Raw genomic sequence first — 14,992 nt, forward strand, 5'->3', positions numbered from 1 at the left:
AAAAAAAAAAAAAAAAGAAAAAGTGTTATGTCCATGTACCCACTACACCTGATGGATGTAACCATTGTGTACTGTAAGAATGGGCTATAAAAATAATAAATAAAATGAGACTGTCACACCTGCCTCTTGGGGTGGGAAGCAGAATGCCTGGAGAGCCCCGGCAGCAGTGAGTGCCCAGGAAATAACAAAATGGGAACATCACCCTAAGTGGGCAAGTGCTCCAAGGCCCTGCTCCCTACTCCACCCCAGAAGTGGACCCAGGGCTGCAGGCCTCTGCTCAGAGCCCCGGGTGGAGCCAGCACCAGGCTGGCCAGCGCTAGGCACCCAGCCAGGCCTCTGAGCTTCTGTGGGCCTTCCAGAAACTTCCACACGCAGGGGAACACTGCCTGCAGAACACAAAGAACAACAAAATCAAGACACATGAAGATGTAATTAGAGGTCTGTGCAAACCGAGTGTTCACATTACTTCTGGATTTAAAATAAGAAAAGAGTTCATTGTATTTGTGAGCAATAGGTGGGGTGGTTTTTTCTCTCACTTTTCAAGGTTTTCCCATTAGCTTACAGCACCCTGTACAACTTAGCAACTGTAATTTTTTTCTATTCATATTTCTTATTGTTTTTAGCAATTGTTAAATTAAAAGAATTTCTCATAGCCAAAACTGTCCAGAAACAAAATAAATTTTTCCTTCCAGAGCTTTTACGGGGGCTGGGGAGCCATGACCAAGGGATGTGGGTGTGGACCAGGCCCCCATCTGGTGTCAGAGTGGCCTCCCTGGTGGCAGGGCAGCTGAGTGGGGGCTGAGCTTGGCCTCACTGCCGTTGTTGGGCTCACGTGCCTGTGAGGGCCTTTGTGTCCCAGGGAGCAGGGGAGGGGTCCTTCCCCATGAGGCACAGGGGCTCTCGAGGGAACTAGGGGTGGGGAGGCAGCACTATCAAGGAAGGCTGCCTGGTAGAGGTGGGCCTAGGAGAAAAGCCCCTCATTTCTCTGGGGCATGAGGGTGGCATGCAGCGGGCACTCTGGGTCCTGCCAGCCTCTCCACCTCCTGCAGAGACCAGAAGGCCCTAGGCCTACAGGTACTGTGAAGCTGCCCGCCTCTCCCTGGTTGTTCAAGGGGTCTGGCTTCCTCTTTCCTGGCCTCTCAGAGCCATGGGACATGATCTGCTGGCCTTCCTTCACTGCCATGCCTGGCACAGGCCTCTCCAGACCCTCTACACCTAGGCCCACAGCAACTGGCTACAAGGGGCCAGTGTGGGGAAGCAGGCAGAGATGGAAGCCAGGTGACCCCTGGGAGGCAGTGGGGTGCCCCCTGGTGGTCACTAGGGGTTGCAGCCGGTGGACTCTGGCCGGAGCATATGCCTAAATCACAGGAAGGGATGGGGGACTCAGCCTCCAGAGGCCTCCAGTACCATCATCACCAACTGGTGATGCTTGAGCCAAGAGTCCTCTGCTGCCCTAGTTGTGGCCCAAGACTCAGTCGAGTATGGAGTGGGGTGACCTCACCAGGACTGGCTGCAGGCCACAGAGCACCTCTGGAGCCCTAATGTGGGTGTGTAGGGACCCCCAAGCCACCTGCAGGGGAAAGGGCAGCACAGCATGGGGGCACCCTTGTCCCTACCCATGCCACCTCCCAAGGTCAAGCAGGCATCTCTCAGGAAGCCAGGGGCCTCCTCCCCAGAGCCCCATCTTGCACCTACTCCTGGGTACCCTGTGAGAGCTGCATGCTACATCTGGGGTGCTGGACTGCTGTGGGCTGCCCACCTGGCCTCAAGCCCCCGCTGTCACCCCAAGCTGGGCTGGGTGTGCTGAGGAAACAAATTCAGGCTGGAAGGCAGTGTGAGTCCTGTCTCCAGATGGGTGGTCACAGGCGCCAGCAGGGCGTGTTCCCCAGCTCACTCCACGGCCCAGCTCTGCTGCTTATGAGCCTCTGTGAGCCTCTGTTTCCCGTCAGAACACAGGAATCCTGCTCTTCTGAGGGACTGTTGTGGGGACTGTGGCAGGCATGTATGAAGCCAGGACACGGAAGCGGAAGGACCACAGGGGCAGTGAGGATGGGGCCTGAGGCAGGAGGCTGCCTCTAAGCACACTCTCTGCCCACCTAGGGGATTCCAGCCCTGAGCCCCTGCTGGGGGCGGGCGGCCAGCCATGCCTTCTGATCCCTCCTGAGCTGCACTATCTCGGTCCTGGCTCTGCTCCTTGGGTGTGGAAAGCCATGTGAGGGCAAAGTGGCCAAGGGATGTGGGTTTAGCATAAGTCCAAGGGACCATCACTCCTGGGCAAATGGGGCTCGAGGCCCCAAGGGCAGTCATGCTGGCCAGAGAGCAGACCCACCTCCGACCTGCTGGACACGGAGGACACACCACTGTGGGTGCTTGTGAGGACAGGGGGGCACACTCAGTGTAGACTGGCTTCTTGGTCCCTGGCAGCAGGGACACCTTCTCCAGACAGCTAAAGATTCCACTGCGGCATACCTGTCACCGGTGTGAGGACAAGGGGGGGACAGGAGGCTGGGGTCAAGCAGTGGGCAGCCAGAAATGCCCCACCTCTTCTGCTCTTCCCGGAAGAAGCAGTGTCCTGAAATGTCCTTACTAGGAAGAGGGTCTAGCAGCTGTTGTGGCCTCCCAGGGCTCCCTACCCCTACCCTTCGCATCCCACACACAGGCCAGGACGGGCCAACCGCCGGAAGATAGCGCTCTCTGGGGTGGGGGGACAGGCTCACACCGGACAGCGGGTGGCCACCCCTCTCCTGGGGGCTGGCAGAAGTCGCGTGCTGCCCTTCAAGTGCTCCGTGTCAGCACAGACAACAGGGCTTCCCAGACGAAGAAAAAGGATTCAGTATTCACAGAGGACACGAGAGCATCTGCAATCCTTAAACAGATTTATGGAAATGATTTTGAATTATAGCATTTAGAAAATAAAAATAATCTCAATACATAATATTTCCTCTGTTACACACTCTCTCCCCCCACAGAAGCCATTTCTACTGCTAGGCAGTAACTGGTTTCATCCTATAAAAGAAGCGATAGGTGTCATCTCTCTAAAAATAAAACTGCAATCGTCATTGCAATGTGAAGCCTGAGATCGAAGCCTGAGGAGGTGTCTGGACCAGGGCCACTGAGAGCCAGCCTGGGCCCCAGCTGCCCGAGGGGTACAGGGAAAGGGGTCACACCAACCAAGCAGGGGCCCGAGAGACTCTGACGGTGAGTCTGCCTGGGGGCAGGTCCGCTCGCCCAGGGGACCACCGGGTCCGCTTGCTGCATTCCCCTCCCAGAAAAAATGAGACGCGTGTTTTAAGCGGGGTCCTGAGGTGGGCAGTGGGCACTGGGGAGTGCGGTGGGCAGGACGCACACAGGGAGCCGTGGCCCTGGGCTGCACAACTCCCTGCAGATTTACTGCCAGATGAGGCTGCGCAGAGTGGCTGCTCTCCCGCCCTGGCACACACAGCAGAGCAGAGCTCCGATGATGGCAGAAGAGCCCAGTCCTGCTCAGCCAGGTACACTGCCTGTGAAGAGCTGCCAGGCCCCAGGGCCAGTGAGGCTGACCTCTGCCTGCCCCATGCCTGGGCTGGGGTCCCCCCAGGTGGGAGCCAGGACAGGAGGGCAAGGCTGTGGCTTTGACGAGACGCGGCGGGCCCTCCTGCAGCACCCCAGCTTCTTCCCAGCAGCCCCGGCGGGTCCAGGAGCGCCGGGCCATGTGTCACATGCCCGCCTTGTCACTGTAGAAGGGCGTGACGTGGAACATGTAGCAGTGCGTGCACACACGCACAGGCTTCACCTGTCCATAGCGGGGCAGTGGCGCCGAGTGGGAGGAGCAGCGAGAGCAGAAGATCTGGAACCAGGGTGGGTGGCAGGCAGTGAGCAGAGGGTCCCAGGTCAGCCCCCCACAGCCCCCCACCCACACTGGCAGGGCACCACGGTTGGGGGCTCTGCCAGCCCTGGCCCCATGGGTGACAGAGCTGGGACCTTGGGGAACTACAAGCAAGACTTAGCCCAGGATTCTGGGGTCCTGAGGGACATCCAGGCCCTGCAGAGGCTACCGCAGGCCTTTGCTCAGGTCCTCTGTGCCTAACCTGGCCCTGGCTCTGAGTGGCCAGGGCTGGACGCAGGTGCCGTCCAGGTGCAGCTTGGTGCCTGGAATCAGAGCAGGCCTGGGACTCCAAGAGGCGCCTGCTCGAGGGCCCCAAAGGCCTCCTCAGCCCCCAGGATGCTGGTCTGACCCCCAGCCCCAAGGCCATACCCACGGGCTCCACCCACCTTCCCGCAGCTGCGGCAGTGGTGCTTCCTGCGGATGACGGTGAAGGGCGCCTTGCACGCGGTGCAGAAGCCGCAGGCCTCGTCTGGCACCCACTCAGGGGGGTCTGTCACAAGGAGAGCCAGGGCCATCAGCAACAGCCAGGCGGTGGACAGTGCCTGACCCCTCTCCTAGGGGCCACCCTAGACTTCAGTGGCCGGCTAGCATTTCTGGAAACGGGTGGCTCACAAGGCACCCCCCTCACTGCCATCCGCAGGGCCTGCAGTCACACCCCGCTGCGGGCCCAGGCCAGGCCACCCGGACTCCGGATACGCAAAGGGGAGGGGGTTCTCCAATGGGTGACCCCGAGCCCTCCCAGCCAGCTGTCCTCATGCATCTGAGTGATACTGTTGGCAGCCCCCACAAGGGCCTGGGCCCCCCCACAAGTATGCTGCAGCACCTCCAAACTCCCTGAGCTCCCTCCCCTGACAGCCACTGCCTGGACCCCAGCTGACTCCTGACAAGAGTGGGGCTCACAGATCCCACATGACCAGGCCAGACCCTGCAGCCCCCTCCACTCCCTGAGGAGCGCCCCACCACTGTCCCAGCATTCCCTGAGACGGCCACGTGAGACCCCTCCAGGCACAAGGGTGGTGGTGGCATCCGGTGGGGGTGCCTGATGCCTCCGTGCTCCACACGCTGCAGCATGTGCCCGCTGGAAGCCAAAGACTGGCACAGTAGCGGGCACTCCTGGGGGCTACAGCCCTCAGGATCCTGAGTCTGCGGACACCACATGAGCCTGGCCCACAGTTCCCCACACACCTTCAAAGTCTCCATCACGGGTCTTGGCCACAAGTTCAGAGGACGACAGGGTTTCCTGGCACAGGGCACAGTCCTCCAAGGCTGCACTCCGCAGGGTCTGGGTGACTGGAGGAGAAAGGAAGGCCACGCAGTGGTGCTATCAGTTGTCCCTTGTGGGCTGCCTGGGTGTTCCCGAGCCCAGAGTGTAGCATGTGGTGAATGGTGTGGCCACCTCAGCAAGCAGGGTGTCGACCTTGGCAGGGTCTCCCTCCTGAGGCCCCCCCTGGCACAGCAAGGTGGCCCTGAGACCATGGAGACTCCTCCCCACAGGTGTCCAGTCCTGCCCCTACCATAGGCAGGGATTCTGTGGGCCCCATTCAGTGTGGCCCAAGAAGCCCACAGTCCCTGTGTGCATAACAGTGCTCAACAGTTCTGAATACTGTCTTCAAGGAGGGCCCTGCCTAGATTCCCCATCAGGAAGGGGCCTGGCTGTGTGGCTTCCAGCAGAGCTGGGTTGGACACATGCTCTTCCTCACCAGTAAGGATGTCCCTGCCGGGCAAAGCTGCAGGACAGGACTTCCAGGACCAGCCACCATGTCCCATGTTCCCAGATACCCCATAAGCAGTAGCCCTAAGGTAAAGGCAGCCCTCAGAACAGGTGCTTCTGTCCGGCACAGGGACAGCAAACGTGTCTGGCCCCTCCTTCCCACCCGCACCTTCAGGGATAGAGGGCCAAGTCCCCATGCCGCAGAACCTCCCTGCCCGACGCCTCTCTCTCAGCAGGCACCTGCTGTGCGCATGGGTGTGAGCAAGGCATGCACGTACAGGCAAGTGTGTGTGTGCATGTGCCTGTGTGCACAGGGGCACACACACACACACACACACACACACACACACCCCTCTGGTGTGAGAAATATGTACACAGGCAGATCAAGGCCAGCAGTAGCTTCTGTCACTCCCCATGGGGAGATGGCCCACGTCCCCTCCCTTCACTGGGGCCTCCGAATGCTTTGACAGACGGATAAGAGTGACTCACATCTGGCCTTGCCTTTGAGAGGGAGGCCAGGTCTCCCCACTTCTGATGGGCCCTTGCTGTCCTCCCCAGGCTGCATCCCTGGTCCCTGCAGAGGGGCTGCACACTGGGTCACACAAAGCCCAGATGCATGGCTGCCTCAGAGCAGCAGGGCAGTCTTCTGTGCACCCCCTTCCTGGGGGTGGGCGGTGCAGTAGGCAGAGGCCTCAGAGCCCATCCTGGGTGGTACTCACCCTTCTTCAGCTTCTCCTTGTCATCCGCTTCTGGCTTGGTGGCCATGACCTCAAACAGGGTTTTGAGGATACTCCTTAGGTCACTTGCGTAGTTTGTCTGCAGCTGGTCAGCCACCCCTAAGGGAGAGGATCACAGTGCGCGGGACAGGGGACAGGAAGGGCAAGTCCCAGCCCTTGGGAGGGAAGGCAGACTTCCTGCATGGCCCGTCACAGGCCATGGGACGGCACAGCCACCACCACTAAACTGCCCGCAGTGCCCAACTGCACTGCACACTATCGAGTCACCATCCCAGCGACCCCAGCAACGGCACAGCCCCCAGCCCCCTGACACACAGTCCCAAAGAACTGACCATGGGGCCTCAGCACAGACACCACGGAAGCAGCCAGGGAGAGCTTATCCAGGAGGATTCGGGCTGCTGCTACACCCACCCTCGCTGTGACCCAGCCACTCCTGGAGAAAAGCCCCACCCGCACCTGCAGAGCTCCTTCCTGAGGAGCCCTGGCTGTGCACTGGACACACTGCTGCCCTCCAGCAAGGCCAAGAAGTGCTATGCCAGCCCACTGGCCTCTGGTTCCCTGAACTGCGCCCCAAGTGTCCTCCAGCCTGTGTGCGTCCTGGGCCCAGACATCACACCTGAGATGCAGACAAAGAGCCGGTGGATCAGGTCGTGGCTGCCATGGAACCTGGACCGGATCTTCTCTCTTGTGACCATGGGGGTGACAGGTGTGACTGCAGGGGCCACCTCCAGCCCAGTCTTGACTGTGACACAGGAAACCAACATGGAGCCACTGCAGAGAAGGAGATGGTGGGTGTGGGGTGGGGCGTCGAGGAGAAAACCTGTCCTGGGACTCTGGCTCCAAGGAGCCCAGGCACCCAGGCAGCTACTTCCTGTAACTCGGCTTCAAAGTGCCACCAGTTAACCCCTGCGTCCCACTTGAAAACCACGTGGCTCTGCCCCAGTGCCTGCCTGCCTGGACCTTCCACTCAGCCAGGCCTCAAGTTTATGCCGCTCCGTCCTGCATACGGTTTAGTATCCTCTGCTCGCTGCCTCCTATGCAAGCTCCTACTCATCTCTTGTGAACCTGAGGGGGGCAGAAAAGTGCCCCTCAAAAGATGTGTCCACACCCCGGCCCTTGGAACCAAGGAATGGGGATGGAAAAAGGTCTTTGCAAGTGGAATTCAGCAAAGGATCTGGAGATGTTAAGATCCTGGGTCCTAATCCCAATGAAAAGTGTCCTTATATGACACAGGAGAGGGAGCAGAGACACACAACGGGGCGGGAGGGCCACAAGGCCAGAGAGCCAGAGACTCTATGACACAGCCACAAGCCAAAGACCACCCGGAGCCACAGGAGCGGGAGGGCAGAAGGAAACGCCACATTCGGCGGACAGGGGTCCAGCCAGTGTTGGACTCTTGGCCTCCAGGCTCTGAGGGAAAATGCATGGGATTTGGGCAGCCCAGCTTGTGGTGCTTTGTGAGAGCAGGCACAGGACACCCATACGTGTCCCTTCCCGTCCTCCCAGTGGCCTGGGCTTATCAGGTTTGCTATTTGGGGTTCACTGTGTCTATTTAACAGGCATGTCTCTGCAGCAGCAGAGCCCCTGCCCCACCCTAGGACAATTTATATCCTACTGTCTATCTGGTCTCCTCTTCCCACTCTCTGGGAAACTTCCCCAGCTTTTTCTTCCACTTCTACCCTTGACACTTTAATTTCTGCTATTTGCTTTCTTATTTCCTATTTCTAATGTTGTCTCTTGGATATACTTTTTTTGTTTATCTAGAAATATTCATCAGTTTTTGTAAGTTGCCATCAGTGGCCAGTGCAACACTGTCTGTTTTCTCTCCTGGAGCCCAGGTCCATTTGTGTGGTCTGCCTCCCACGCCGGACCTTCACGCTGTGGCATCAAATGTGGGGTGCCGAGCTGTCCGGTTTAAGAGCAAGGCCCTAAGAGGGGGCCCACTCATGGGAAACAGGACTGCTAAGGAGCCCAGGCTTGGAGCGATGGCATGGAAAACTGACCTTGGTCTGAGACCCCTGGCAGGAGCCCCTCATGGACAACTCGAGCCCCGGATACATGGTGCAGAGACCCACAGGACCCACATGGAAATACAAGGAACCCAGAGTTACTCTTGAACAACAAACAAAAAACAACTTGGAGGACTCACAACATTGTGTAGCCTGGGCTACACGGGGCGTCCAAGGCTGGCCCAGTCTACACAGCAGGACACTGGCTGTTGTGGCTCTGTCCAGATGCCCCCCAAAGCCTCATGCAGTCATCGGTGGGCTTTTTCTGATGCAGCTGGATCTAGTGTGTGACTGATTCATGGTGCAGTGCTAGGCCCAAGGGCCCCAGGGTTAATTAAGGATGTGAGTGCTGCCCACCCTAAGTAGTCTGAATAAGGTAAAAGGGGCAGAAAGATGCTGTCAAGGTCACTTGTTACTTTGCTAACTTCAGTCTGCCATGAGCTGTTGCCCCTTTGCCCTGTGCCACCTGCCTTGGAGCCAGCCGACTATGGACTGAAGCCTCTGCAAGCTGTGAGCTAAATCAACCTTTCCCCTGTACCTTCGGGTGTCGAGTATTTTGTCTCAGCAACGAGAGAAAAGTAACCAAGACACGGTCTCAAATAAAACATCCTCCAAACAAAAATAAGAACAAGCAATAGAAAAGTATGTTTTCCTCACAATCACTTGGCAAACTCAGTCAGGGACCAGCCAGCTCATACTCTAGATGGCCAGCAACAGTGGGGTGAGTCAGCAAATCAAGTCTCACCCCAAGGCAGAACACTGGAGGGACGCTAACAACACTGGAAACGTTAAGGTGTCCAATGAGAATGGTAAGAGTTTAAACATGAGAGCCATCATGTCCGCAGATATAGGCAGAGACTGTCCATGTTACACTGCTGAACAGTAGCACTGCAGATACATTATTGCTTTCCAAAGTCCCCCCTGTGATCAAGAATCAGCTTCTACAATGAGAATAACCACCGCTGCTACTCCAAGGAGAGGGCCTGTGGTAGGAAGTCGTGTCCTCTTGGGCTCCCCTGGATAGACTTGAGGCCACTGCGGAGAGCAGGGCATTACTGTGCACTACCCAGCAGTGAGGAGTCGGGGAGGGGCCCTGACTTTAGAGGAGCAGAGGTCGGCTGCTGAATACTGTCTCCCCTCGGCCCCAGAGTCCTTCCCTTCCCAGGAAGAGCCCTCTCCTGCTGCCTACCCAGGCATCTCAAGCCCTGGCAGAGTGGCAGGAGAGCCGGAGGGACAGAGTGAGGCAAAGGGGTCCCCAAAAGAGCCTGGTCACAGACAGGACGGTCAGGAGGTACAGGACCCTTCCCTGAGGGATTCAAAGTCCCCAACATTGTCCTGGCTTTGCACTGCCACGAAATGGCCAGGAGGGAGAAACAGCGCCATCCTCAGCAGTCACGCTGACACCACACTTCTGGCCTGCGTCTTCAGCAGTGTCCACATCTGGCAATGGCACAGCTGAGAACTTGCCAAAGGGCTTCTCTCAAGCAGCACTCGTGGGGTAAAACATCCTATTTCATTACAGAGCAGTGAGGGGAACTGCCACACTCTGGGATGCTGAACACAGCAGACAGGATCTTACCGAGCTTTAACTTTCAGTTCTAAACACTTCTTTTTTTTGGTTGTTTTTTGAGACAGGGTCTCACTATGTAGTTGAGACTGACCTGGAACTCACTATGTAGCCCAGGCTGCTGGTCTCAAACTCACAGTGATCCTCCTGCCTCAGCCTCCTGAGCCTGGGATTACAGGCATGCAACATGTTCTAAACACTTCTTAAGCCCCAGTGAATTGGATGCAGTTAGCAACTGAGTTTCTAGACAGAAAAAAGGCACTTATTGCCTGGAGTTCCTGAACCCATGGAAGAAGAAAGAGCACCAGTGCGGAAAAAATAACAGCACCACAGATGTTCTGCTTATAAAATCAGAGAAATTAATCTATGAACCCTTGGCCCATTCTGAAAAGCCCTCAGTAACAGTAAATCAAGGATCCACAAGAGGGACTGGGGGCTCCAAAAGCAGTGCTGATGTGCACCTGGATACAGGAAAGCGTGGACATGTGCACAGCTGCATAGCATTCTAGTGAGCCACCTTAGGCCTGATGCAGACACTAGTGAAAGTCATCTATCTGCTACCCAACCACCCACCCATCCAACCAGCCATCCAATCACTCATCCACCCATAGTCTCATCCATCCAGTCACCCATCCATCCATCCGTCCATCCATCCACCATCCTCCTGTCTTAAAAACATGGAATAAGCAGCAGCTACAAGGTAGGAAATGCACAGCTCAGTCCTTAAGAGCTCAGCATTTGCCAGCAGAGATGAACATGCAAAGTAATTATCACACAATGAGGAAAGTGTAACACAGCCAGGATTGGTAGCACATGCCTATAATTCCAATTACTTAGGAGGCTGAAGCAGGAGGATAAGTTTGAGGCTAACCTAGGAAACCTGGCCAGATCCTCTCTCAAAAAAAAAAAACGAAAAAAAAAAACGGACTAGGGATGTAGCTCAGTGGTAGAGCACCCTGAGCTTGATCCCCAGAAGTGTAGCGCAAGAGCCACAAACAGGTGTCATTACAGGAGTGAGCAGAAGGCCTCCTCGTCAGGGCGGAGAGGCACATGGGATGTCAGGAAGCTTCCTGGAGGGGAAGCCTGGGGGCAGGCTGTGATGTGGGGGAGGGACAGACAGGTGGGGTGACAGGGCTCCCTACAGGACGCTCCACGGACATGCCTGAGAGACACAGCCCAGGGGGGTGAGGGCCGAGTGCCCACATGCGGGCCCATCACCGAGGACACGGGTACTGGGACGGAGTCCCGCCCCCATGGACATAGGGTGGCTGAAGGGTGGGTGTCAGCTCGGAAGCCATGCAGGGTGAGGCGCCTTCCCCTGGAGCCTGGGCTGGAGGATGTCAAGAAGAGGTGGAAGGTGGGACAGGCACAGCAGGGCCCAGCCAACCTACAGAGGGGCAGCAATGTGCCCAACCAGATGAAGAGGAGAGCGGAGGCTTGGACAGGTGAGCGCGGCCTGCCTGGGGGGTTGGACATGAAGGCCTCTGGCCCAGTCACACTTGGCCCCAGACACCTCCTGGGACACCTCCAGGGCTGAGTTTGCCACCCACAGAATGGGCTGGTTGCTTCTGTGTGAGTCCAGAGTGAAACTGGGGTGCAGCTCTGCAGCCGTTTAGATCTAGACGGCCCCAAATGTCTCGTGTTCTGAGGGGCTTCCGGAAGGCGACTGGGTGATGGAGCACTGCTCACTGGGGGCCCCACTGGAGGATGAGTGCATGCAGACCGTACTATAGGAGGTGGGGCCCGGATGGAGGTGGTCACCGGGTGTGACCTGGAAGTGTCCTTGTCCCTGCCCTCCCTTCTCTCTGCTTCCTGGATGCCGTGGCTTGAGACTAACAGAGACTCCCTTCTGGAAACTGGCCCCCGAACTGTCTTCCAGTCACAGCAGCCACGCAGAACACAGCGGGGACTGTCATCAGAGGGACAGCCTCTCCCTGGCAAGAACCCTGGAAGTCTACACCAAAGAGATCCAGCAGGGAGGGGTGTGTGTCAAGGTCCCAGCCCCCAGGACCTCAGAAGTGGCCTTTTGCAAACGGCCATGGGAGATGTCACTGGTTCACATGAGGTCACGCTGGAACTGGGCGGCCCTGATCCAGTAATAAGGCCAGCGTCCTCATGAAAAGAGAACTTCGGCCACAGACATACACGCAGGGTGAAGGCCACGTGAAGACCGAGGAGGTGAGGGGAAGCCTGAGCCTAGGTCACCAAGGATGGCAGGCGCCACCAGGAGCTGGAGGGGGGCTAGGGACAGAGCCTCTCTCACAGCCCCGGAAGGGACCAGCTCTCCAGTGCCCTGATCTCAGACACTTCCAGCTCAGGACCGGAAGGCGATTGGCTCTCTCTGCAGCATCAGCCACCTGGCTCACGGCACTCTGTGACAGTGACGCACTGCCAGCGCCACCACAGCTAGAGGGCCTTGCACCTCTGTCAGCCCAACAGGCCCAAGAGGCCCACAGGTCTTCTGAAGAGACCACACCTCCCTGCTGCTTCCCCTCCAGCCCCTCAGAGGCAACACACACAGGACTGTTCCTAGGAAGCCAAGTCTTCTCTCAGCAGCTCCTACGTCAGCACCAGGTCCCTGTGGGAATGGTAGGGACACAAGCAGGGAGAAGCTCCTATCCAGATGACAACAGGAGGATTGGACTGAGACCAGGAGAGCAGGTGCTGGTCCATGAAACACTGGGCCCAAAGGGTGGGACATGGGGGCGGGGATCCTAGCTGTACAGCTGCCTGTCAGTGGGCTGGTGCTGCCCAATGCCACCATCCCCTTGTGCTCCACGGACACTAGCTGGAGACTGGTGGCCACTCGAGTGTCACATTCTCTTGGAGTGTCCTCCTGAGTTCATGAGCCTGTCCCCAGGGCAGAGGAGACAGGCCTGGAGGTCCTGTGTGACATTTCAGAACTGAGTGGCTGCTCCCCGTATAAGCCTGGGTGTGCAGCTGAGGGGCCGGGGCCCCCCCGGCACGCAGAAGTCAGACCATGAGGGTGGCTGCACGGCTCCTTCTTGCTCCCTGCGCCTCACCAGTGCCAACAAGCCAGCTAGAGGCAGCCTGAGCTCTGCTCTGTAGGGCACCCCTGGAGCCTGCAGTTCTTGGGGATCTGTTCCAATGTGCTCCCATCAGAAACACCTTTGCTAACCACTGGTCACAAACCCCACGCCTGCCAGGCTCTCTTCCTGTCCCCACCTTGTACAAGTGCTGCTGGGCACTGATCTCCCTGACATAGGGTGCAGGAAAGTGCACTGCTCTGTCACTTCCGTTCCCTGAAAGAGCCCTGCACGTGGCCCTCCAAGGCACAGCTGCTGAGCAGGCAAGGAGCCCACATACGCTCTCCTCTGCGGATCCACGCTCTCTGCAGTGATCCAGGAGACAATAAGCCCCAGGACTCACACCTGACCACATGTGGTCCTTTCTCGGGTCCTCTCCTGTGGGGTCAGGAAGACAGGGCCTATGACAGCCTGTCCTTGAAGGAGCACAGGACTCAGATACAGCCGTGGCTGAGCAGTGACGCCCAACACGGATGTGTCCACACCAAATCCCCAGAACCTGTGACGGACTTTTTGAGGAAAGGGTCTTTTTGTGTTAAGGAGGATTCTGAGCTGATCCGTGCTGATCCTGCACGGGGTGAGTGGTCCCTGGGCTCAGTGAGGATCCTCCTGAGAGGCAAAAGAGATGTACAGGCCCCAGGAGGCGGAGGCACAGAATGGAATCTACAATCCAAGCCCAAGACTCTCGCCTGCTAGGTAGTGCCAGCGGGTTATAGGCCCCAGACCTGCTCCTTTCCACAGAACTGTAGGAGTCCAGTCAGGATGGGAGCCCAGAACCGCAGAGCCCAGTGTGGGTGCCGCCACTGCTTGGAAACACAGCAAGGACATGAGGCCGGGAGCCAAAGTGCAAGGGGAAGTCACTCATCCTGGTAAAACACCCTCCTAATAAAGCACTCAAAAGCAATAATCACACCTAACGTGTCACTGTGGCCTAACTCACTCAAGTCAGTGTAAGCTGGAGATCAACGTTAACCACATAAAAGAGCTTTGCAAAGAGTGGACATCTGCTGTGTTTGCTCCACGGATTTCAGCACTGAACGCTGCAGCAGTAGGCGTGATTCGTGCTTTTAGCAGAGGGTGCAAGCCCTGCATGCTGGAGGACAGCAGGGGCAGAGGGAGGACGGAGAGCTCTGGGTCTGTGAGGGAGGCAGCCCTTCCCTGCACTGCGCCCCGAAGCCACTGGCGATTCGTGCTGCCCCTGCCACGCCCCCAGGTGCCAGCCTGGGCAGAGCCTCACTCCACCTCATGTCCTGGGAGGCCGGGCACCCCCAACCGTGCTGGGGTGGCAGGAGGGGAGGGGACACCCTGCTCGCCCACTGAGTGTGGGGATGTCTGCACACACGTATGAGCGTGACGCCTGAGGAGTGTGGATCTGTATGGGTATGTCTATGAGTGTGCCTGAGTGTGGCCAGCGTGCACGTGAGGATCTGAATGTATGTGTGTGCGTGTAAAGGACAGCGCTAGTGCGTGTGTGGCCACTCGTGTGGGCACACGCTCAGAGCCTCCACGCCTGGCCCCCGGGCTCCAGCTGTCCCAGCTGTAGCGCAAGAGCTGGAGGGGTCACCTGGAGCCGAGGAGTGCCGAGGCTCCCCTGCTGCTGTCCACTGTACAGGGCTGTTTTCCGACGGTGTTTACAGCACCAGCTCATGTCACCAACTCCCATGCAAGTGACTTCCCTGCTGTCCCCTGCTTGGAGAAGGACCTGCCGCCTCTACGCATGCCGCCTCCTCTCCTCTCTCTCTCTCCGCCTGCACCGCTGCACCGCGGCCCTCACAGGTGCTGCTGACTACAGCACAGCTCCCAGCCTCTCTATCATTCAGGCCTCAGCCATGCCACCACCTACCATGCAGGGCCTCTGCTGGTTGCTCTCCAGGAGGAAACTACCCGCCTGGTAGGATCAACCCCCCTTTATCTCTACCCCCTTGTAACTGAATCCAGGGCCTCACACTGAGCTACACCATGGCGGCTCTTTTTATCTTTTCTTTTTGTTTGTTTTTGCTTTTGGTTACCGGGGATTGAACTTGGGTCCTTGCACTTGCAAGGCAGGCCACTGAAC

The 14,992-nt window shown here is 57.7% G+C and overlaps 1 protein-coding gene across 3 annotated transcripts in view; it reads right to left on the minus strand.

The window, feature by feature from the left end:
• Positions 1-2,872: 2,872 nt before the first annotated feature.
• Zfyve28 (zinc finger FYVE-type containing 28) overlaps positions 2,873-14,992 on the minus strand; it is a 95,795-nt gene continuing 83,675 nt past the window's right edge. For 2 of the 3 annotated variants that reach the window (XM_019210293.2, XM_033758877.1), the window contains 5 exons: positions 6,930-7,084; positions 6,296-6,412; positions 5,051-5,155; positions 4,252-4,355; positions 2,873-3,826 (listed from right to left, as the gene is read on the minus strand). In XM_019210293.2, coding sequence (XP_019065838.2) covers positions 3,695-3,826; positions 4,252-4,355; positions 5,051-5,155; positions 6,296-6,412; positions 6,930-7,084 — 613 coding nt within the window. In that variant the 3' untranslated portion in view covers positions 2,873-3,694. The remainder of the gene's footprint in view (positions 3,827-4,251; positions 4,356-5,050; positions 5,156-6,295; positions 6,413-6,929; positions 7,085-14,992) is intronic. The other variant, XM_033758878.1, reaches the window with a different exon arrangement.

Source organism: Fukomys damarensis, unplaced genomic scaffold (assembly GCF_012274545.1).
Source record: "Fukomys damarensis isolate Sample0158 unplaced genomic scaffold, DMR_v1.0_HiC HiC_scaffold_35, whole genome shotgun sequence".
Lineage (NCBI taxonomy): Eukaryota > Metazoa > Chordata > Mammalia > Rodentia > Bathyergidae > Fukomys > Fukomys damarensis.